The sequence below is a fragment of the Triturus cristatus genome, chromosome 8 (genome assembly GCF_964204655.1).
Source record: "Triturus cristatus chromosome 8, aTriCri1.1, whole genome shotgun sequence".
NCBI lineage: Eukaryota > Metazoa > Chordata > Amphibia > Caudata > Salamandridae > Triturus > Triturus cristatus.
The window spans coordinates 457,287,358-457,311,795 of record NC_140591.1 but is presented as its reverse complement, the minus strand read 5'-3'; the positions used below and the strand labels follow the sequence as shown (position 1 = coordinate 457,311,795).

Sequence of the window (24,438 nt, the reverse complement as noted above, 5' to 3'; positions counted from 1 at the left end):
GAAGGAGTCATCTTGGCCACTACCACTGTTAAAGGTAGCGTTAAATCTTTGACCTGCTGCAAAGGGCCAGTGGACTGCAAGAACATATAACTCCATACCCACCATCACCATGCTTACCCGTAAACCGTCAGAGGATGTATCCCTAACACAGGTGCCTGATCAATAGTGATAACCAGTCCCAAAAGTATACAAGTATGTGGGCATCAAGGACACACTCTCAACAACCACTAATAGGTGGAGGGGGTCTGAAGTTAAATGGTGGGTGGCACACCAGCTCTAAAGACTCCGTAGAAAGGGGAAATGTGTTTGGGTTGTGTAAGAAACCCTGTTAGTGAGGATGCGCTTCACGTCTTCCCACATACACAAAAATGCAGCCTGTAGCACATTGACAGCAGGCACTCTTGGACCTTTTGCAAGTTGCAGAACAGATGCTGCTCACTATCCCTTCCCCTAGCGCCATATTAATCTTGCTCAGTCAGTGAGAGTCCCAGTTACGGAAGGAGGGTAATCGGGAAGAAAAGTCAGTGAAGCTGTGAAGAAGAAGAATTCGGACCACAGCAGCGGAGCCAGTCAGCATTTAGTCTATATCATTCAATCTAGAGTGGGCTCCTGCATCTCAGCTCATTGGACCTCCTTTCTGTTTTTTTTTGTTGTTTTTTTTGTCGGAAGGTAGCAGCCTGTTTATTGATAGTGAAGAAGTTCTGTTTACTTGGCAACATAGTCTTTAAACTAGCCTTATAAAGCATAGCATAGAGGATATTGCTGTAAAGCAACCTCATAACAGTCGCAAATGTGCCTCGAGCCTTGTCAACTGCAAGTGAAATTTCCAGGAGAATGGAGCTAAACGATCCTTGATATGCAAGGTTTTTAGCGTGTGAGTGGCAGATGGTGTACTTCAAGAGGTGCGCTATTATAGGTCTAGCAGGGGCACCAGGTGGATGCTTAGGTGCAAAAGATTGGTGAGCATGCTCCACCATGAACAGTGAGGATAGATGTGACCTACCACATAACTCAGTAATCAGTGTCTCTACAAACCTCCATTCTCCCTTTCACCATCGAATCGGTCACTACTGCAATGCTTATATTATTCCTTCTTTTGTGTGTCTCAAGAGCTTCTTATTTGGCATTAGTTAGTTCTAGAACTTATTCCATTTGAAACCATTTTGAAGTTCCGGTGGTTGAGTTGTCTTCGATATCTAATACAAGGCCTATACACCATGTCTGTGTAAGAGTTCAGTTTATCTAGTCTCCAATTTATATGGTCTTTTAAAAGCATTAGTGAATCAATGGCTGAGATGCTTTGCTGCATGTAAAGATCAGGGATTTAGTGTCTGCGACATCAGTCACAGAATTCACTGCAATTCCAGCCATGGTCTGAGGCAGTTGTCCGTGAATGCCTGCTTTAGTGGATTTCCAGGAGCCAAAGAGAAGTTAAGGATGCTTCTGCCTTCCGCTACCCATAATCAAAGACAAGAGAGGCCAGGTGGGGAATATGAAAACACAAGCCTCCAGTATATTCCAGCTGTTAACATTTTGTGGTTGTTAATGTGTTGCCCCACCCACCCAGATTTACAAATGCCTCGACATCAAGGCACAGTAGACTTCCATCAGAGAGTCTCAAACAGTTTTCAACCGGTCACCTCCACCACTCACCTTACAGCACTAAGCGACACATGAAATGCTTAATAACTGGCCCAAAGCATTCCCACCAGAGCATATACTGTTAGAGTGGCATGAGTAGAGTCACATCGGGCATGGTCCCCCCTTCCGTGAGAAAGGGTCCACTCCCTGCCCATGTGAGCATGAGTAGACGCCTTTGTCCCCTTACTATACACTGCATATCTCAGTTGTCAGAGCTCTTGTAGATAAAAGTTAGTGAGCAGTGCTGTAACAGGCGTAAAATCTGTAGGTACGCAGATATACTACGGGGTGTTTCTCTGCTGCACCTGCGGCATGCACATGTATAATACCATCATTTATACAGGAGTACATGCGACCAAAAGACTCTGCGATCAGCATCTAACCATTCTTGACATGTAAAACTACTCACCCCCAGACTAAATGTTCCCAGCATGGAGGGACACACCTGGGGTCCAGCTCTCACATTAAGCACCAGGGTCCAGCACAAGAGGCCCAGCTTGCTAAATGGCTGCGCCGGCTGTTACTCTGCAGCTACTGGGCAAGGCCCTCCCCAGAACAGCCTGGGTCTGGAGCCTTATGGAAGCTGAGTCATTCAGGTACATGGTCTGAGGTGCTTACACTGTTCTGCAGTCATTCTGTCTGAGTGGGTAGGTGCCACTGTACTGCTCAGAGAGTGAAGAGAGGACACAGAGACTGTGCCACCACCACCCTGCAATAGTGGGCCACGCCTAACCAGCACATGAAGGCAGCCAATGAGCCTCTCAAAAGCAGATGGGTAATTTCAGAGATGAGCGCTATTCCAGCTTAGTTTCCAAAGAAATCAAGTATCCTATGTGCTTTGATAGCATAAATCCCCTGGTCCATCAGCTGCGGAAGTCCACACCAAAGCAAGATTCTTACAGATATTGTGTGTATTCATCTTGCAGCCCAGCTCTCATGCCCCACCCAGGCACAAAGTATTTGATGCAGGAAGAGGAATCCTGCACAATTGATTGCCAATTGGGTAGTGCAGGGTACCTTGAATGGGATCCGTCTGGCTAATTAATGTTAGTGCAAGTTGTAGAAAGTTCCCTTTAGGACCTACTCAGTTCTCCGCTATTTTAGCCTAATTGTATGTTGTAGGTAGCTTTGCTGTGCTCATGTTACAAAATAACACGTCCGTTTAGTGCCACAATATTATTTTAGAAATATGCTGCACATGTTTTTTTATTGAGTACTTCTTCCTGGGATTCAGTCTGAACATTTCGTACAATATCGAACAATATCTTGCCCTTTTTTTCTGTGGTTGGTCAGCAACATATTCTGACATTTAGACACAACATAGAGACCCAGCTGCTGTTTTCCAACATGGCACTTCTTATCAAATAAACAAAGACTTGCCTTTTTGAAAACGGAGAGAAGGATTTCTAGCAGAAGGACAGGTCCTCGTTCGGGCGCACCAGCTTTGCACAATCTGAGATGCAGACCAGCTCACTACAAATGCCAGGTATGGGGTCCAGTGCTAATCCCAGAGATCACTGATATATCTCTGTGCTCATGTAGCGAGGGTAGGGTTAGGCAGATATATCCTTCGCCATGGTAGGGCTTTCCATTGTATACAGTTTGTTCGTAATGCAAATTACTTTGCTCAAGTGTTTATGTTTCCAAATTGTATCCGAGTTGCTTCATGATAGAGCATGATAGTTTCAATAAATATTGTAAACTTTCCTCGTGTCATTCTTTTGTTTATTATGGACCTGCATGACTGAGTAAACAAAAGTTGATGATCTATGTCCACTGTTTCTTTTGGGGAGTGTTGTGTTCTAGGTTGCCAATTTACCTGTTATTCTAGGAAGGTTAAGAGTGCAGCTAAGGTACTATGAGCTAGTTGGATTTGGACCCATAGGTACTGATGTGGTATCGTGACTCAGTCTCTACATATTGATGTCCAGTGATCCCAGGCATAGTTCTGTTTCCAAACAGAATCCCTGCAACACAGAGCTGTAGAACCAATGAGATGTGGTCCCTAGATTGGCAGTGTAGGAGTAACCAGGCTGCTGTGTTGTGAAGCCACTAGAGTATATAGTAGAAGTAGGCAATTGCCCCCATGTCAATATTGCTGATCTGTTCTAATTGAGTGTGTCTTGTGCTTTTTGAAGACACCCCAGAAAGGAAAAAATTATTCTCAGCATGAACATTTAGTTACCTGATTGAGTTGAGGGATTAGCGAGAAATCCTGAAGGATTAGCATTAAATAGATATCCATGATTAACGCCAAGGAACCCATCTTTCCTGGCTTGAGTTGGTGGCGCTCTACGTTCTTTTGACCTTTGAGAAAACAGCAAGATTGTGAACTGCTGAGGACTTCTGTTTTCACTGTATAGTATAAGGTGGTTTACTGGTTGTAGTGATCTAGGTCAGTTGTAGCGAGAAGCTGATAGTCTTTATGAGATATGATAGCATGCTAATGTAGTTGAAGAGCAACACAATAGTGGAGCCTTGACCCCCTGCTTTGATCTTGACATGATATTTGCAGGGTAGGAGTGAGATGATCTTTCGGCCCAAATATAGCGAGGTCCTGTATAAGCTAACAATTGACTGCTGAGTTTCAGAAGCTGGTGCAGTAAGGTGAGGTGAGCTATCATTCATTTCCAGTACAATGTTGACTTCAAGTTATTTCAGATGGCAATCCGTTAGGACTCAAAGTTGTGTTCTGTGGAACATTAAACAAGGCCATATTTCAAAACCCCAAATTTTAAAGTGGGTGGTTAATTAAGTAGATGACATTTAATTGTGAGGAAAAGCAGAGATTTTAAAACTAACTTTTCCTGAGCCGCATTATAATAGGAAGTGGTTCGGTTGTATAGGATGCAAGTTCAAAAGGTGCATTATGTGATTCATTGATGGTGAAATACAGATTTCAGTGGAAAAAATATATATTCGAGTGGTTGGCCTTCGTTCCTCCTAGTGTTGTCTGCCTGGGATAAAAGAAACCAAATCTTTTGTATATCAAGCAATAGGAGAATGAAAGTCCTAAGGCTCAAAATGAACTGGTTAAAAACATCATTTTTGTGAGGCATTTTCAGGCTATAACTCTGGGGTCGGTGTGACTCAAGGCAATCCTTGTAAGGCTTATCACTGGCTTTGGAAACACAGAATTCCGGTAGTTCAGAAGGTAGCAAGGTTGAACAGCCACTCTTACTTTTAGAGGGGCATGTGTATGGTAGAAAGTCTAAATCACGCTGCATATGTATCACTTGCAATATGCCTAAATCTTGTAATACTTTTTGCAAAAGATATGTTTAATTTAATTATATGCATAGTAAATCTGATAGGTTTCATGGCATTACCAGCATCTTCTCCCTAACTGAACTGTGTTCTAGACTTGTGTACAAGCACAAGGGGTACATGAATGGTGATAATCCCGACTTAATAGCCAGGGAAGTATCGACTTGCAGGAGTTTGGTTTTTGTGTTTCTTCTTGCAGTGACTGCATAGGCTGCTCACACAAATAGTGCTGGAGTAAGCCAAAGTCTGGGCTACATTGAAGGATAGGCAGTGATGGAGGTGAGCACACAAGACCACGTGTTGAGTCAGCTGTTTATGGGTCAAAGGATTGAAGATCAGCCCTGCAGCGGGAGGTACAAAGGTGTTGCATCCTCAACCTTTGCATGAACTAAAGATGTGATGCATGAGGGTTGGGGCACATGAGCCCTGCAAGGCCCTGAGTCACTGGAAGAAAAGGTGTGGGACATGAAATTGACGACACACAAGCCTTGCATGCTAGTCACTCACTTAAAGAAAGATGTGTTGATACAGGGCACTGGCATATTGGTCTTTCATGATCATCAGCCCATGCTAGAGCTGCCTAGACACAGAATGTAGGCAAACACGCCTTTCAAATCATGGGTCACTGGTGTAGATAGTCATGCTCAGATCACTGGATGAGGTATTTTAGCTTTGGTAACTGTATAGAAAGAAGAATGCATGTCCAGCTGAGAAACAGTACACAGCTTCCAACCTTGACATGCACGGTTTCTTGACCTCCAAACCTGGTCTCTAAATGAACAGGACAAGATCCTTTCATGCCAGACAGTACACCTTCTGATTCTCTAGGCAGCACTAGAGTTTCCCTTTGTCATCAGAGTACTGTTCTTACTCTTAGACAGGAAATATAGAAGATTTCTGTTTCTGCCCTTCCCTTCCTTCACATTGGCGTATACGGCAACCAAGGAGGAGGTGAGAGGAGCGTGTACACTGGGACGTTCTTAACTCATGGAGTTTGGGCAGGGAGGACAAATCCTATTTGAGGCTGTTTAAAAAAACGGAAGTGATTCCCGAAGAGACGGCGCAATTGGTGCAGTAACTGGACTTGTATTACAATGCTAATGTTTTTATGGGCGGGCATGCAATCAAGAAACCTGGCAATTTCAGTCATTTCCTCATCATTTTGAATATTTGCCGTTTGTATACCTGGATAGTGTTCCCTTGATGAAGGGTCTTCCCGAAATGCATTGGGATATGTAAACACTACCTTGAGTTTAAGACTTGAAGAATGAATCTGCATTTTGGTTTATCATTAAATAAATATGACTTATTGTGACTTATTATGTAATATTACTTTTGTGTAATTATCGTTTACAGGAGCAATTCTGAGATTGGCTCTTGAAAATATGTATTTTGATGTGAATATTGTATTATATGGAAACTTTATGTATTATGTTATAAAAACAAGTTTTGTACAAATTACTGCAATTATATAGCACCAAATTTTGGGCTAGTGAAAAGCGCACCTTGTATTCATGCGACATTTCTTTGCTCACATGCTACTTTGATTTATTTACCGGACAGGAGCTTGTCAGGGCAACAGGGTCGCGCCATTAGTAAACTATTGATTTAACAAGGTAGAAATTTACACTACACTTGGTGTGCAGGTTATAACCCCTCTTATTGAGTGCACATCCCTTAGCCATAACGGGTGAATATAAGGTAAGCTGGAAAAGCCAGCTGATACCCAGTCCTGTGGACATTTGGCTGAATTCAGTTATCCAATGCTGCCCTTAACCTTTCAGGGGAATGTATCAAAGAAAAGTTCATTTTAAAAGCATGTGTGATGGTAGATACACATGCCTAGCATACTCTTGCCCTGTAAAGTTGGGCTTGGACATTTGCAAGTCGTTTTTGATCGAAGAAGTCTGTCGAGTCACCAGGATGAGGGGTGATCCCCTCCTCTTGCTGTACATTGAGCATGTTTACCAATTCCCTGTTAAATAGATTTTTTGACGCCATTGGTTCAGACGTGCACTAATAGGGCTCCCAGGTCGTTGTGTCCTCAACATGTTTTTGTCGCCCCTGTTCAGTCACTTTTCGATCCCATCACGTCGGATTCAATGAAGGTCTGATACATTAGTCTCCTCAACACATGAATACATGGCAGCACAGAAGCCTGCCATCGACGCCCAGGGCATCAAGTGCTTCGGAGACCGTGAGCCATCTCCGTACCTTCTTTGCCAGAGAATGCTGCATAGGTGATGGAATGAACACCTTTTCAAAATTGCTCTTGCTGCCATTCAAAATATCCACGGGCAAACCACCACGAGGTGTACAACTTGTTCCTGTCCCTCGCCTTTAGATCCAAGTATTGAAGAGAATGGCATAGGGCACACAGGAGGATGTAACAGTAAAGCACCTATTTGGGGAAGAAGATCCCTCCCCACCTCTCGGCACCGAATAACAGGAAGATGCTTCCCTATCTGGTCTCTTGACCATGCAACTGGCATCCCATCCAGAAATATTTTCCTCCAGCAAGTCCCACTACTGGGAGATGGAGGACATCGACCTTGCACCCATGTCCGCCTCTCACACCTATACCACACCCAGATTCTTGAGTATGACTTTGGGCCATGAGGCCCATGTCCCCAAGCCAGGGCTCCAAAAGAAGTTGTACGCTGAGGTACAGCACTGCTCCAGAGGGAATTGGGCATCAAGCCCTGAGCTTGGATGCCAGGAAAAGTGAAGCCAAGGACCTCCACTCCTTTCGGGCAGCACCTGGAAAAAGCTTTGGAGCTGAGCAAAGCTCCACCCATGGTCAGTTTCAGTTTGCCGTGCTCCTTTTCAACCTTACAAGCACCCTTCAGGTGTTCATGAAAATGATGTTGATGGTTGCATCTCATCTGCGGAGGTCAAAGGTGCCAGTCTTTCCCTACCTTGACGATTGGCTTGCCCCAAACTGTTGTCTCCAACCTCCAGACTGAGGTGAACCTTCTTTGGTTCAATATCAACGTACCGAAGTCATGTCTGACTCCCTCTCAGGCGCTCCCTTTCATCTGAGCTGTTCTGGACACAGTGCAGTTTTGAGCTTATGCTCCCGAGTGCAGAGTCCAGGATATTCAGGCTATGTTACCAATGCTATAGCCTCTAGCCTGGATTTTGGTGAGAATGATCTTGAGGTTGTTGGGCCTCATGACCTCCTGTATGTAACACATGCCTGCAGGCCTATGCAGCATCAGGGGAATATCTCTGACATGGACCAGATCTGGAAGGCAACTGCAAAAGATCTGCAGTGGTCGCTAACAAATTGCAATTGGGTCAATGGCATACCTCTCTCTCTTCCACAACCAAAGTTGACTGTAGTGACCGATGTGCCACTCCTAGGCTGGGGTGACCAGCTTGGCATTGAAAGCCTTTCTTCCTTCTTCAATCAAGGGAAGACTGGTGCTGGTGTTCATGGACAACACCACCGCCATGTGGTAGAGCAACAAACCGGGTAGGATGGGGTTGTGGATCCTTTGTCAAGAGTCCCTGTGTCTCTGGACATGGCTGGAACGTCAAGGCATTTCTCTGGTGGTTCAACACCTGGGGGCCCCCTGAACGCCAGAGTGGGTGAACTCAGCCGAAGATGGCTAACGGATCATGAATGGCATCTCCATCCAGTGGTGGTGCAGGGTCTCTTTCAGCATTGGGGGGGAGCCTTGGTTAGATCTGTTTTTCACTCCTGAGAACGTGCAATGTCAGCAGTTTTGTGTGCTGGAATTGCCAAGCCGACTCTCGCTTGGAGACACTTTTAATCTTGAGTAGAGCACCAGCCTCCTGTATGCCTTTACTCCAATAACACTCCTGCCCAGAGTTCACAAGAAGATCAAAAACAACCAGGCCCACGTCATTCTTGTGGCTACGAATTGGGCACAAAGAGTCTGCTGTCCTGAGCTGCTGAGCATGACCATCCGTATTCCAGTCAGGTTGCCTCTTAGATCGGATTTCCTGTCGCAACAACAAGGGGTATGTAAGTCATCCGAGACAAAGTAGTCCTTAAGACAGACATAACCGCTGTATGCTACCTACAGAGGTAGGGTGGCACATGCTTCCCTCATTTGTCTCACTTACCCCAGGGGATTTGGCAGTGGGCACTCTGCCGCAACATTCACTTCACGGCAGAGCATCTCCTGAAGGGTGGACAATGACTCTGAAGACCTGCTCAGCAGGACACATCAACAAGGCCACAATTGGGAACTCCACTCCCAGTTCCAACGCAGGTACTTCCAAGGTTAGGGCACCCATAGATAGATCTGTTTGCCACTTCAGAAGAAAATGCAAAATGCACAAACTTCGCCTCCATGTACTCACACCCAAAGTACATTGGTAATGCTCTGTTGTTTAATTGGTCAGGGATATTTGCCTACATTTCTCTACCTCTCCCCTCCCACTGTTTCCTTTTGTGGAGATTAAACTGAGGCAAACATCACTAACACTCATTTTGGTATCCTTAACCTGGGCCAAACAACCCTGGTACTCCACCCTCCTGAAGAGGTCTGTCAGCTCTCACAAGAGACTCCTGCTCAATCATGCGATTTACCACCGGAGGTTCTGGAATTCGGGTAACTTGCCTTCCCAAGGAATGTATGTCCATCTTAAAGGAAGCCCTGCAGCTTACAAAATGGACTTGAATAAGGTTATTCACCACCGCTTTTCATGGAATGAAGACCCATTAATGCCTTCCATTCGTCCCTCTTTAGAATTCCAGTAGTTGAGGCCTTCATAGAGGGTCTTGAGAGTGATACACTGTAGAGTGTGTCCTGCTCCTGTGTGGAATCACAGTGTAGCCCTCACCATGCTAATTGGACCACCATTTAAACCTATGCATTCATTCCTCCTGCAGTTCCTGTCCTGGAAGGTGGCCTTCCTAGTGACCTTGCGTTATTCATTTAAAAGCATCAGCGAACTCTAACTGATCACTCTAAAAGAGCCCTTCATTTAGGTCTAGAAGGACTGGGTTCTTAAAACCAGTCCTAAGTTCCTCCCTAAAGTGGTATTGCCCTTCCCACCTTAACCAAACCATAGAGCTTGCAGGCTTTTTCCCACACCCAGATTCCTTTGCTTAGAGAGCACTGAACACATCAGATGTCAAAAGAGCTCTCATGTAATAAGTTGATTGGATTAGGCCATTCCATAAATCCGATCAGCTCTTTCTCCTTTAAGGAAAACGGGCTGCATTTAAAAATGCTGCATTAAAAAAAAACTGCTTTATTGAAAAAGCAGCCACAGACATGGTGGTCTGCTGACCCCAGCAGGCCGACATCCCTGTGAGTACTAGCCATTGCCAATGGGGTCGCAAATTGCGCTTGCCTCATGAATATTGATGAGACATGCAATTTGCGACACCATTGGGAATCGCAAACAGTGTCTGAGACACTGTTGTACATTGCATTTAGAGAGTCGCAAATTACGAGTCGCAATTTGACGCAATTTGCGACTCGCTAAATGCAAGCGTCGTACATCTGGCCCGTAGAGATTTGGAGTTTGGGGTCTCTGAGCTCAGGATTTAAACCCCCATCTTTTAGGAAAGGCGTTTGTTTAATTGTGTGTTTGAAAATGCCACTTTTACATAGTGGGCATTGGCTCTGCCTGTGGGATCATAGTCTGGTTTAGACTGACAGCTGAGTTGTTTGTGGATTCACTCTAGGTAGTCACATAAAAGGAGCTGAGGTGTGCCCTCCATATCCAGATAGCCCATCAAAAGGCTGATGGGCCTTTCTGAGCTAGAGTGGTTGGAGTAGTTGTCACTGACACCTGAATAGGGCTGTGTATAGCCTCTCACAATGCTGTCTTCGACCCCCTGTAGTGTGTCTGTAGCCAAGGCAGGGCAACGCAGGATCTTGTGGACAACAAAGAGTTTCCTTTAAGTATACCTACTTCAAAGGCTAAAAAGGTTATAAGTATTGGACCTGTAACCCTACATTTTCAGAGCAGTTCTGGATTGAGGACTCTGCCAAGAAAACCTGAAGAGCTGTCAGGAGGAGAACTACCCCTTTGCTGTGTGATGCTTTCCTGGGTTACCCTGCAGCTGCTGCTTTTGTCTGTGGGCAGTGAAATAACTGGAATTTGCTTTTGAATCCTGCTTTTCCAAGGTTCTCCAAGGGCTTGTGTGTGCTTGCCTCCTGTTGGAAGCCTCAGGGCCATCAAAGACTTCACCTGCAGCATACCTGAACTCCCTCGCTACGAGTCCTGACCTGCCAAGTGGCGGCAATTCCTGTTCAGGACCCTTGGAGGTTGTTCCTGCTGCAGAAAAACTGCAAAATCTCAACGCATCGCCTTCCCAGCGCCTCTCTTTCCGACGCAGCACAGGTGTGCGGGATTAGTTTCCATGCATCACCGCCGTGCCGCTGAAGAAATCTACACTGCACCTCTTCGTGGCCCGAAAAACCACTGTAGCCCAAGTCCAGTGCACCGTGTCTCCGATGTCCGAGACCACCGCACTGACTCCTACACATGCCCTGCTGTGCAGCTGAAAGAATCAACACATCACCGGTCCGCGGCTGAAAGAATCGGCGGCGCGCCAGTTTGCTGCCGCTGCCGAGATCGCCGGCACACCCCGATTTCCATGCATCGCACCTGTGCACCAAGTTTTCCACCGCACCACCCGCGGATTTTGATGCATCACTTCTCCTTCCAGTCCGGAACTGACGCAACACTTCTCCTGCGTGCAGCAGAACTGACACATCGCTTCCCCATGGACACAAGGGCCGACGCATTGCTGTGTTTTCCGACGCATCCCTCCTCTGTGGCTGTTTTTCCTTGTGGATTTTGATGCATCCAAGGTACTTTGTGTAAAACCACTGCATCCATAGAGTCCTATGGACAGAATTTATTAACCCTTTTAAAAGTGATATTTTGAGTTATGTTGGATCTGTGTCATTTTGGTCTTGTTTTGTTTAGAAAAAGATTGATTATTTTTCTAAACTGGTGTGGTGTCCATTTGTTGTGTTTTCACTGTGTTACTGTAAGTGTTATGTACAAATACTTTACACATTGCCTCTGCGATAGGCCTGACTGCTCGTGCCAAGCTACCAAGGGGTGAGCAGGGGTTTTCTTGGTTGTGTAACTCCCTTACCCTGACTAGAAGGAAGTGTCCCTTCTTGGACAGGGGTGCAAGCCGCTTCCAACTAGAGACCCCATTTCTAACTAACTAACAACTTCTAACTAACTTTAGGTCATAGATGCATACAGGGGCAGTCTCCAAGTACAATCAGAGAACAAATGTGTTCCCAGCCTGAAATCAGATGTACCAAGTAGAGATGGACAGTCTCCCCAGTGGGGGTACAGGTAAAAAGGCCTGTATCACCCTCCGGTGTCGTGGCTGGTCATGAGTACAACAGTCCGATGTTAAAATTATTTCTTTTTTGTGGGGGACCTTATGTCCTATCAGATTCTATCACACTGTTTATGAGAAACTTGCCATATTCATGTAGAGCAGTGGTAAGAAGACTTCTGAGACTTGCTCTAGCCTCAGAAAGCATACCGGTTCTGCCAGAATGATAAAATGAGGACCTGTGTAACACATGGTCACTGGTTTAAGGGATTTCAACCCTACAACCATCTTTGTTCAAAATATAGTGTAAAATCGGAATGTGTGAAGGAGCATACATTTTCATAATGTGACAGATGTGAGCAAAGTAGAGAGGTGACATTTAGTTTCGTTTAAGGAATTCAACGTTTTGCTATATATTGCTTCACTGGGACCACTGTAGGAACGACTTACTTAATTGAATTCAGTTTCACAATTGAAGATATCCTGTTGCATGTTAAATATTTTTCTGGTTATGACTTTGTGCAAACACGTAAAGGGCATATTTACCCAGCTAAGATTTAAAAATACTAATACTGCTCTTCATACTTAGTTAAGTAGTCCGTCTATCTTAAGTACAGATGAATACTTCTTTGCTGATCGACTGGCACATTTTGGAATTATTTAATAAATCTGTAAAAACTGACCTAGTAATAGTGATGCTAAATGTCTTCATGTTTTTCAACACAGACGGTGAAGTGTACAGCTGGGGTCACAACGCTTACAGTCAGCTTGGCAATGGAACAACCAGTCCAGTACTGACCCCATGCCAAGTCTCAACTAATTTGGTAAACAAGAAGGTCACCGCTGTTGCTTGTGGCTCTCACCATTCCATGGTGTTGACCTCTGATGGGGAGGTAAGAATCAGGATGCGTAGCTGTATGTGCCATGTTTGTGTGATTTATGTATGTAGAAACACACTATTTGTAACTTATTAAAATGTGTTTATTAACCTGAACTTAAGCGTAATTCATATTCTAATATATTGTTACTACAAAAATTTGAATATTTCAGTGGGGATTTGTTTCTAGGCGACACTGCAGCGGTGCTTCAGTTTTGTTGTCCATAGTAGTTGTTTTCTGTGTGTTCATATATACTTTTTTTGTGCAGAATACATGTTGAGGGGTGTGGGTTGGTGGGTTGCAACAAGGTTTGCTGCGGTACACTTGCAGCAGCAACAAAAGCCTGGAAGGTAGAGAAAAGAACATTTCAGGTGCGATTTTCTTAACTCTTACTCAAGCATCATTTCTCTGAAAACTCCTTTTTACCCAAAGTACAGAAGTATGCATTAGAATTTACAGTTTCTCATAATATATATCTCTGCATGCACCAGGACATGTCTTGATGGCTTCAGTGGCTGCGAGAGGTCTAATTTTGGTTGTTCGGAATAGTTGGTTCTATGAGTATACAGTTAGATTTTGAAATTTATTTTTTTAATAAACATTTTATTTGAGTTTTAATTGCCATGAGGTTATCAAACAAAAAACATTTGAAAAAGGTACGTTCCACTCCCCACAACCCAGTAGGTACATGGTGCGCCCACTGTTCACAGAGGCATGGTATTAAACTAAATATCTTGGCGTAGTTCAGTTATCCGTCCTTCTTCTCCCTTTGGCCTTCTTCATCACAGTCCAAACCTTCCCTGCCCTTCCTTGTCATACTCTCATTTTCATTACCTCCGCCCCCTAGTTCCCTGCAGACCACCCTCCCCATACCTTTTCAAATTTTTGGTAGCATCCTCTTATTTTTTTCCTTTACCATACATACATCCATCCCACATATCCACTCCTGTATTCTTGGGTGTATTTTACTACCTCACTTCTGGGTGATTTCACTCTTTTCAAGTGTGAGACCCAGGTTAATCAGTGTTTGCTGGTAAGACGTTGCGGTCCAGTTCCTCCAAATTCTCAGCATTACGAGGGATACTTGCATGTCAATACACACACCAGAGCAATCCTCTAGTTTTTTGTACTACCTTCGCTCACTATCCTCGAAGTTTAGGGCATTCTCACAATATATGTAGGAAGGTACCCTTTTGACTGCAGTTTGGAGGCTTTTATCATTTCTTGCCCTACTCAGTTTATACAGAAGGACACGGATTCAGTATATTCTATGAAGGATTTTTATTGGATGAGGGGGAAGCTTGCTTTTATTGCTACCTCTCTTTGGGAATTGTAGTCTATCTCTTCAGTCGGCATCATCTAGATCTCCTATGTTTCTTTGCCAATGTTCCCTCCACTGGTTCAGTTCACTGTGTGCATTTATCATTAGTCCGTTGTACGTGAGAGAGATCTCTTTTGTTGTCATGTGTCCACCTAGTAATCTTCTCCCTGCAGGGGAATCTTCTTTGGTCTGCTCCCAGGGTGGGATCCTTGCTTGTAAAGCGTGGCATAGTTATAAGTATTAAAATATTTGTACTGTGGTAATTTTGTATTCTATCTGGAGGTGCTCAAAGGCTACGATATCATTTGCGTCACACACATCGTCCAGGGTAGACAGACCTATATCGTCTAATTTTTTAAAATCTAGCAACTCTGCCACAGGGCTGAGTCTTGTGTCCAGCCACAAGGGTGTCTTTAATGTTAATCTTTTCTCCCACCCTATTTGCTTATTTAACCTTTGCTATATGGATATGACAGTTGCAGTTGCCGATGGGACATCCGCTTTCTCCATATAGTGCATGTAAGTAACCCTTCTGTCCCAGCTTTGTTCGGTTTATTCTAAATTCTGGGTCATCTAGTGGTGCGTATGCTGATTTAATTTACAGTGCTAACCTGGGCTGCTTTTGAAACAATAATCTTTATTAGTATATCTTTACTTATCCCAATAATCCATGAACCTATCTTTTCCCAGATCCCAGGTTTTCCTTATGGAAAAATCAAATTCACAGTGTTAGTAATGTTATCAATATATTTGTTAATGCTCTCTCTATTATATGGAATGTACGTGTATTGCTGAGTTTTCACAAGTTGACAATTCTCTTATCTGCATCATTCAAAGCAGTCCCTATAGAAGGGATCAAAATGTCAAATACATCTAATATTTGTTGGCCTACAGTTACTTTTTAGGTCTCGCGCCTAACGTTGCAGTGCATAGCATTGCTCGCGCAGCGAGAGACCTCATGTAGGGGCTTCAGAAAGCTGACCACACGCTCGTGCGTGTGCTTTTGTTTTTGTCAGTTGCTATTGGCTTTTGCGTGCGTTTTAAAAAAAAAAAGGCAGTACGCCATTGGTGAAAGGCGTGTGCATGTCCCAGGTTCTTCAGAAATGTAACCGCCCATGTCCCAGTGGTGTCTGTTATGCGCAGCAGCAGCATCTGAGACATAATAAGCATGTGTTTCTAATTACCGCGCGTTCGCTTGCTGCCGCCCCCCCTTGCCCCCGCTCCTCTGTGGTGCGCGCGCACTACTGGTTTCGATTCGCTCCTCTCACAAGCCTCCTGCACAGCGGTGAACATGTTACTGTGATTTATAGTTCCAACCAACGCCGTTCACCTTGTTTAGGTGCTTGTTGGAAAGCGTTGGTCTTCCAAATTGTTAAGGACTGGTGTCCCTGTATCAAAAGTACTACCGGCTTATGTTTCTTTCCTGGCAAGTACTGGTTCTTAAAGGTTCGCTCTGCGATTGGATAGTGGCAGATGTGCTGGGTGTTAGGTTTGCTATATGGTGAGATAGTTGTGGAGGTGCACTTTTGGAGGGGCGGCCAGGGCACTGCAAACACCGCTGGTAGTGCTGCAGGCTCGGAGTGGTGACGCTGCTCCGCTGTCAGAAGATGGGCACACTGCGAGTTGTACCAACAGAGTTCCGAGTTGTGCTTCCTCAGCGATGCCAAGTGCGCCCCGCCGAATCCACCCCGTGCCATAATTATATCGCTACCCCCACCCCCCGCCCAGACAAACTGAGGCGATAATCTTTTTAACCCTTGCCTCGTTTACCAGTGAAACCCCCAGTCTTCCCCCGCTCCTCTGTGGTGCGCGCGCACCACTGGTTTCTGTTGCCAGCGTGCAAGCCAGTCACCGAAGTGTTGCAGCTTCACCAGCAGACCCTGTTTTGTCAAATATTATTTCCTGTCATACTTTTTTTTTGCCTGCCTAGAATCGCTAGATAACCTCGCCACCGCCTACCCATGATCCGGCACGGAAGAGATCACAGCTTTTATCACCTCAACTTACGCTGGTCAAGTAAACTCTTGTCCCCTGTGGCATGCTGTATCCGCCTCCCTCCCACATCCCCACACCTAGCCACCCGGGCTCCACCTTAAAGGGGCCGTGCACACAATAAATACATTAACAATATTATTATTTACATTTAACTCCGCAGTTGGGAACTCGTGTGCCTAGCGGGTATAATTGTAGTGTATTAAACTGCATCCATTGTATAGCGCTTACTTACCCCTGTTTGAGGCGGTACAGCGCTTCTCCACAGAGATAGCACGATACACCGTGTGGTGTGTGTGTTTGGATCTGTGCTGGTGTTGATAATGAGCCATGGTGGGAAGTGTTTCCATGTAATGAATTCGGCAGAGCCTGTTTCATGTATTATTTAAAAATCTGCATATTGAAATGAAAGTCTAGTTTTCTGCCCTGCAGCATTTTACAAATATGTGTTTTAACTAAGCTGTCATAGTGCTGAAATTCTATCTATATATTATTCAGAGGCAGCCTCTGGACCACCAACTCGGCTGGTATTATAATCCTTAAAGCTTCCCTTTTGCCTTTAACCACGTATAATGCTCCTCTGCCTTTTTTTGGCTAGGTTTCTGCAACACAAATACCATATACATACAAGCATATTTCTGTCTCTCCCAGAAGTAGCCGTACAGTCTTTATTTACATCCTTCTACTGGTCTCGCATTACTGAAAATGAAAACTATTGGTGTTGCAATATTATTTGCAATGCCAAAAGCTCAAACTTTTACTAATGCGAGACCTATTGCATTGCAAATGCGTGTTCATTCTCCCATCATGCACATTGCTCAAACTATCCACATGATACATTTTAGGTAAAACCAAAGGTAGATAACTAAAACCTGCCGTACAAATTGTACTCTCAACACTACCTAGCATATAACATGTATCTATATTATAGTTATAAGCACACACACTATTCCATATCATAACTTGGTTATGCCTCTCATTTATTGTCATTGGCATCATACACACGCTCCCTTCCTTCTCTTTCCAAAGTCTGAGACTGGGATATATTTGTCAATGTGAAATCACAGTCTCTTCCCTTTTTTTTTTTTTTTTGGGAATATTTTTATTAAGTTTTTGCAAACAAAAACACAACTCAGCTCGTATCAGGCTCAGCAGGAAATTAGTCCAAAAGTATTGCAACAGTTCAGTACAGGCACAATTGAGACATAAAGACGCTCCATACGCATCATACAGTCGTTCCCATCCCCAATCGCTGTTAGCGATAAGATGGCTATTCTTGGTCACTGAGTTCAGAGTCTGAGGCATCGTGCGGGGGTTCACATATATTTCCTCTGTATATATTCCACCCACCCCACACCTGGGACCACTTTTTGGGGCAACCTCTATGCATATATACAGTTTTTTCAACCACCATTACATAGTCCATGTCCTGGATCCATTGCGCCAGGGTAGGCGACTGCCCCGATCCCCATTGCTGGGCTATATTGCGTTTTGCCAGCATGAGCCCCAACGTCACCCAGAGCTGTGTCACTCTCTTGTGGTCTGTTTGTTCCCAGATATTGAGGAGACACCTCCGAGGCTCCGGGAGCGTCAGGACTTTGGTCACCTGGGAGAGCGTGTGCAACACCCCCTTCCAGGTAAGCGCTATGACTGGGCACTCCCAGAGGGTGTGAAAGAAAATTCCCTCGTGTCCACATTGCCTAAGACATTGCGGGGATTCCGCCCGTTGCAATTTAAATAGGAGTGTACGGGTGTAATATGTGCGGTGCAGAATTTTAAGTTGGACCAGCCTTAGTCTGGACGATATGCCCACCTCTTTTGGGGAGGAGAGCGCCGATTGCCACTCCGCCTCATCTAAGTCTCCCAGTTCTGCCTCCCATTTACTCTTAAGGGTCAAGAAAGGATCAGGGCGATTATTTATTATTTTCCGGTAGGTTAGGGACGTCGCTCTTTGAGTTAGGTGTTCTGTGAGGAGCCGGTCTTCCAGCGGCGATGACTCTGGGAGCCGTGTCCCCGGTGGAATCGCCGCCCGAAGTGCGTGGCGGATTTGCAAGTACCGGAAACGTTCGGTGTCTGCCAAGTCGAAGTCTGCCTGTAATTGGGTAAAAGTGACCACCTCTCCCTTCTCCCAGAGATCCCCGACCCTGGAGATGCCAATTAGATCCCACTGGTGGAACCCCTTGGTGGTGCATAGCACCCCAAGCTGTTTTGTCTCCCAGAGAGGCGTAGCCTGGGTAATCCTCCCCGCCCATCCCATTGTTCGCTGTGCCGCAAACCATATCCGGAGGGTGTGCGCTGTGGGCCCCGCCGGAACGAGACCTCTTTTGGGGTTATAAAGTGCTCCCAGAACCCCCTCCGCCCCCAGCAGTTGCCTATCCATACGATACGCAGGGTCGGCTCCTGGCATATGAAGCCATTGATTTATAACCATAAGTTGCGACGCCCAGTAATACGTTTTGATGTCTGGGAGGGCTATACCGCCATCGTACCACCCACTGGTGAGCTTGTGGAGAGCTATCCGAGGCGCCCTGTCCTCCCATAAGAGGCCAGTGACCTCTGCGTTGACGGCCGCGAAATACGAAGGCGCAACCGGGAAAGGGGTATTTTGTAGCACGTATAGGAATCGAGGGAGGGCCAACATTTTGAAAAGAGAAGCCCTTCCCAGCAGTGTCAGGGGCAAGGAGCGCCAGTGCTTGACGTCAGTACGAACCCTTTGCAGGGGCTTCATTAGATTTTCAGCCACAAATTTGTCGTGATCCGCAGTTACATAGATGCCGAGATATTTGAATCCTTCATTGGCCACACGAATATCGCAGCCCCTCGGGAGCCGAGGCAGGGAGCCTCGGAGCATAAAGACGATGGATTTCTCCCAGTTGATCTCATAGCCGGACCTCTTCCCGTAAGACGCACAAATGTCGAAGAAGCAGGCGATGGAGCGTGTCGGCGAGGCCAGGTATAGCAGGACGTCGTCCGCATAGAGGGAGATACGATCTTCCCATCCCAGCGTCCATTTGAGGCCCCGGATCACCGGGTCCTGTCGCACCCACACCGCCAAAGGCTCCAGAGCCAGAGCAAAAAGGAGCGGGGACAGGGGGCATCCCTGTCTCGTCCCTCGTCCCAACGGAAAGGCGTCTGAGATGTGGCCGTTTACTACCACCTGTGCAAGTGGCTGGGTGTATAGAAGCCGGATCCACGCGCAAATCTTGGGGCCAAGTCCCAGGTGGCGGAGAACGGCAAATAGGAAAGGCCATTCTACCCTATCGAACGCCATCCGTGCATCCAATGACAGGGTGGCCGCGTCCTCCTCTATCGAGGAGCGGCATGCAATAATCCCGTGGAGACGCCGTATATTCAGAGCTGTGTTTCGGTGGGGCATAAATCCCGACTGATCCGGGTGTACCAGGGTCGAGAGGTATGGCTGTAGTCTTGTCGCCAGTACCTTGGCTAGAATCTTCGCCTCTGCGTTCAACAACGAAATCGGGCGATAAGATGCGCACTCGTGCGTCGGTTTGTTAGGTTTCGGGATCGCCACAATCGTAGCCATCCTCTGATCGCGAGGGAGGATCCCGGTCGATAGACTGTCCCTATACATGGCAAGTAAGTGCGGGACCACTAGTGAGGAGCTCTGCTTATAGAATTCGATCGGAATTCCATTTGGCCCCATCGCCATCCCGGTGCGAAGGGCCAGAATCGCCAGTGTGAGCTCCTCAGCCGTCAGGTCCGCATCCAGGGCCTTGGCCCCGATGGGGTCAGCCGCGGCATTGCTATGTCCCGAAGGAAGGTCTCATTATCTGCAACGGTAGAGGAGGCCTCAGGCGTATATATCATTCTGTAGTGGGCCGCGAAGGCCCCCGCTATTTGCCGTGGCTCCGACGTAAATCCCCCGGTGTCTAGCCGAATCCGAGCCACCCACCGCGCCGCGCGGTCCCCCCTCTCAAGCCATGCCAGCAGTTTGCCTGCTTTGTCCCCCAGTTCATAAATCGTATGTTGAGTCGCCACCTGTTTAGCTCGTGCTCCCTCCCAAAGATGGGACCTGTATTCCTGCTGTGCCATGCGGACTTTATGTGCCGAATCATCATCTGCTTGTGTTGCATGGAGTGCCTCAGCCTCACTCATCCCCCGCTCTAGCTCCAGCACCGCGCGTCGCTGGGTTTTCTTGTGATCGGTTATTATGGAGATTGCCTGTCCGCGGAGGACTGTTTTAAAAGCCTCCCAGAGCGTCGTAGGGCTCCTGACGGAATCTGTATTTTCAGTGAAATATTGCTTGGTCGTCGCTTTAAGGGCTTTTAGGGATTTTGAGATAGCCGGGGTGGACCGGGAACACAGTGCGTTTACGCGGGTCAATGGTCGCAAACGTGATGACCACAGGCGAGTGGTCCGAAATTCCCCTGGGTAGGTGCGACACTTCAGTCATTCCCTTGAACCCCGCGGGTGACGTGAAAATGTAATCTATGCGGGAAAGGGTGTTGTGTGCCCCCGAATGAAATGTGTACTGTCTTTCCTCTTGCATATACGCCCTCCAGGTGTCTACGAGGCCCAGTGCCTCCGTAAATTCTCGCAGAATGGGGGTGGTGCCTCCATGTTCCCTGCATGATGACCTATCCAGTCTCGGGTCCATGGTTGCATTAAAGTCCCCGCCCATGATAAGCTCCCCTTGTGGTAGCGCCAGCAGGAATTCACCCAACGCCTTAAAGGAGGTCTGGTGTAGTGTCGGGGGGGATGTAGACGGTCACCAAATTGTACAATTTCCCTTCCCATTGGCAGGTCAGTGCCGCAAAGCGGCCATGCTCCTCCCTACGAGAGTCAACAAGAATCAGGGGCGAACGTTTGTTGACTAATATGCCCACCCCTCTGGACCCCGTCGTGAACTCCGAATGTATCGCCATCTTGAACCCCCATCTATCTAGTGCTTTGGTGGTCGTGCCCACTAAATGCGTTTCTTGCAAGAGTGCCACCGCAGGTCCTCTACGCTTGAGATACTGTAGCACTAGCCCCCGTTTGATGTTGTCCCCTAATCCATTGAAGTTCCAGGACAGAACACTGAAAGAAGGACAGTGCTGCTGTGTATGTACGTCTATTAATCTATCGGTGGTCCCTTGGGTCATGCTATGTGATGCCATCGTCGTGGACGGATGTGTGAAGTGTGTATGGTCGTGTGTCCCCCTTGTGGTCCCACTCAAGCCTAGCCAGCCTAACAGACCAACGAGCAGTTGCTGAACCTGAAACAAAACACAAACCAACGTTACAAAAATGCCCCCGTCCCCCCACCCCCCTCCCTGCCTCCCTGCCCAGCGGATTTAGAACTACCCGCCACCCCAACTCAGCAGAGTGCTTAGTTCCCATTAATTTGCTAATTGCGTATGGGGGGAAGCCGCTCACAGTTCCGCCGCCGATCCCCGCACCATATGCTTGTCCCTTCAGGTAACCGACTGTCTGGAAAAACAAAAAGGTCTAGAGTCATCAATCCCCCTGCCGTTTCCGGGCCCCACCGGGCCGCCCGGTGCATTCCGGCCCCAGGCTCCTCACCGTCGTCCAGTCCGGTTGTTCCCTCACATCCTCAGCTTCAAGGCGCGCCACCCTCCGCTCTCGACTCCTCGACATCCAGGTTCTCGGGGGAGACGGAATGGCCGCTAGGGGCCCGCTCCGCTCGGCCCTTCGTTCTCGCCGGACGCCACCCCTCTAGCCACTCCGTGGCCTCCGCCGGCGATGCAAAGAACCATGTGCGCCCCTCCGCTTCCACTCACAGCTTCGCCGGATATAACATCGCATATTTAAGTTCTCGAGTGCGGAGTTCCGCCTTGACCGCCATGAAGTCTCTCCGTTGCCGCATCACTGTCGCGGTGTAGTCCGGATAGAGGGTGACTGTGCTGTTGTCCACCCGCAGTGGGGGGGGCGGTACGCGCCGCCTGGAGGATTGCGTCCCGGTCGCGAAAGTTAAAAATTCGGGCCAGGATCGGGCGTGGGGGGGCCCCAGGCCGAGGCCTCCCACCTGGTACTCGGTGCGCCCTCTCCACTGAGAAAAATTTTGAGAGCCCACGTGGCTGCAACTGTTAGGTGATTAGTTTTTCCACAAAGAGGTCCAATGCCGGGCCGCGTTCACTCTCCGGCACCCCAACGACACGCACGTTGTTCCTCCTGGACCTGCCTTCCTGGTCATCCAGCTTGGCCAACAGCTGTTTTTGCACCAGTTCAAGAGTTTGTATCCGTTTTTGATGCTCGGCCGTGTCGTGGGTGAGGGTTGCCGTGGTAGCCTCGACTTCGGTCAGTCTAGAATTAATTTTTGCGACGTCTGCTCTGAGAAGCGTAACGTCAGTGGAGATCGTGCCGATTGAGGCCTGCATCTGGGTCAGCGTGGCCATGACATCCGCCAGTGTAAACTCTTTAGTCTTGTCAGGGGGGGGGGGGGACGCATTCCGATCCTTGAGGAATGCAAACTTTTCAAGCTTGGCCTGTGCTCCCCCGCGGTGGCCCTTCCCCCCATGTTACCTGGCGCACGCTGTGTCAGTACCCGGTCTGTCCAGGCCCAGGGCGATCGGGGGATCGTCTGATACGTGAGTGGGGTGGGCCAGGAGATGTCGCCGTATGCCCCGGGGGCACCGATTTGCCGCCTATCCGCCGCTCCCCGGGTCTATACGCCCCCACTCTGGAGTCCCTGCAGCACTCGGGCCTCAGGCCGTGCACCAGCTCCTTACCGGGTCACTCGTTGCTTCTGCCACCCTGGTACACACCGCGTCCTGTCCCAGGCCCGCTCAAGTCGCCGCCGCGAGGCCCCACGGGGCAATGGGGAAGGTCCAGACACCCAGGCCACCCGTTTTCGCCTCAAGAGGGGCTCTGCCGTGTCGTCGCCCTCACCGCCAGATGCTTCAGGCGTGGAGAGATGCAGGGGGACGTCTCACCCCCAGGCCTGCTATCTCGCTTGCTCCTTCGTTGCGGGCCCCTCCGCCTCAGCGCCACCCGTTTTCGCCTCAAGAGGGGCTCTGCCGTGTCTTCGCCCTCACCGCCTGCTGTCTCGCTTGCTCCTTCGTTGCGGGGCCCTCCGCCTCAGCGCTCCGATGCCGACGCCTCGAGGCCAGGCCACGCCCCCTCCGACTGCCTCAGATCGCCGATGCCGCCAGGCCAATCGTTCGTTGCAGGAGACCCCAAATTTACCTCGCATGGGGCCCCCGTCGCCTCAAAGCGTCCCGGGTGTGGCGAGGGTGAGTCGCTTGCTTCTTTTGCCGGTTTGGTGCAGGATTAATAAAGGATCGGTGCGGGTTCGGGCGCCGGGCTCCGGAGCCGCGCTAGAGTGCGGCCATGTTCATCGGCTGCAGGCCACGCCCCTCAGTCTCTTCCCTTTTAATTAAATCTAATTTCTTCTGAACTTCAGTTATATTCGCTAATAAAATTCCACTCTGCATCAGTCAATGAACACATTCTGAATATTAGCACTTCCAAACGTAGTACTATGAAACACTAAAGAACCATTATAATGTTCAGTTGCTTCAAGATTTAAAATAACAGCTAAGTAATTTATTAGAAGAGCATAATCTACTTTTAAGAATTCTAAATAGTCTTCGGGCATAATAATAGAATAATTACCTGCACACAATAGACTATAAGAAAGAGTAACTTGTGTCTGGCTGCCTGAATGTGCTTGAGGGATGGACTATACTGTTACAACTGAGAAGTTTGTGTATAAATCCAAGGGATGCCCTGAGAAACATAATGAGATTTGGAGGGACTGGCTAGCTCATTCCGATACCCTAGCACCAAAGGGTCAGCTTAAGCATGGCTACTGAACGTTGATTTCCATTCCTGGGGGTGTGGGGGCAGCTTGGAATGGTACAGGGGGGTGGTTCAGGCTTGTGATTGTTTTTTTTTGCTGCACCATGTCTGTAATTTTTGTCTAATTCCTTGTATATGATTGAAAACCAATGAAAAGAGTTGTAAAAAGCAAAAAAAGAATAACTTGTACCTAAGTGTACCTTAAGAAACAGAAGAGGTTGAGTACATGTATAACAATCAGACAAATTCTTTATAAATATCATTTTTCAATATGTAAA

The 24,438-nt window shown here is 47.4% G+C and overlaps 1 protein-coding gene across 2 annotated transcripts in view; it reads left to right on the top strand.

The window, feature by feature from the left end:
• RCBTB2 (RCC1 and BTB domain containing protein 2) overlaps positions 1–24,438 on the top strand; it is a 331,364-nt gene that overhangs the window by 139,182 nt on the left and 167,744 nt on the right. For both annotated transcript variants that reach the window (XM_085621887.1, XM_085621886.1), the window contains one exon: positions 12,932–13,098. In XM_085621887.1, coding sequence (XP_085478013.1) covers positions 12,932–13,098 — 167 coding nt within the window. The remainder of the gene's footprint in view (positions 1–12,931; positions 13,099–24,438) is intronic.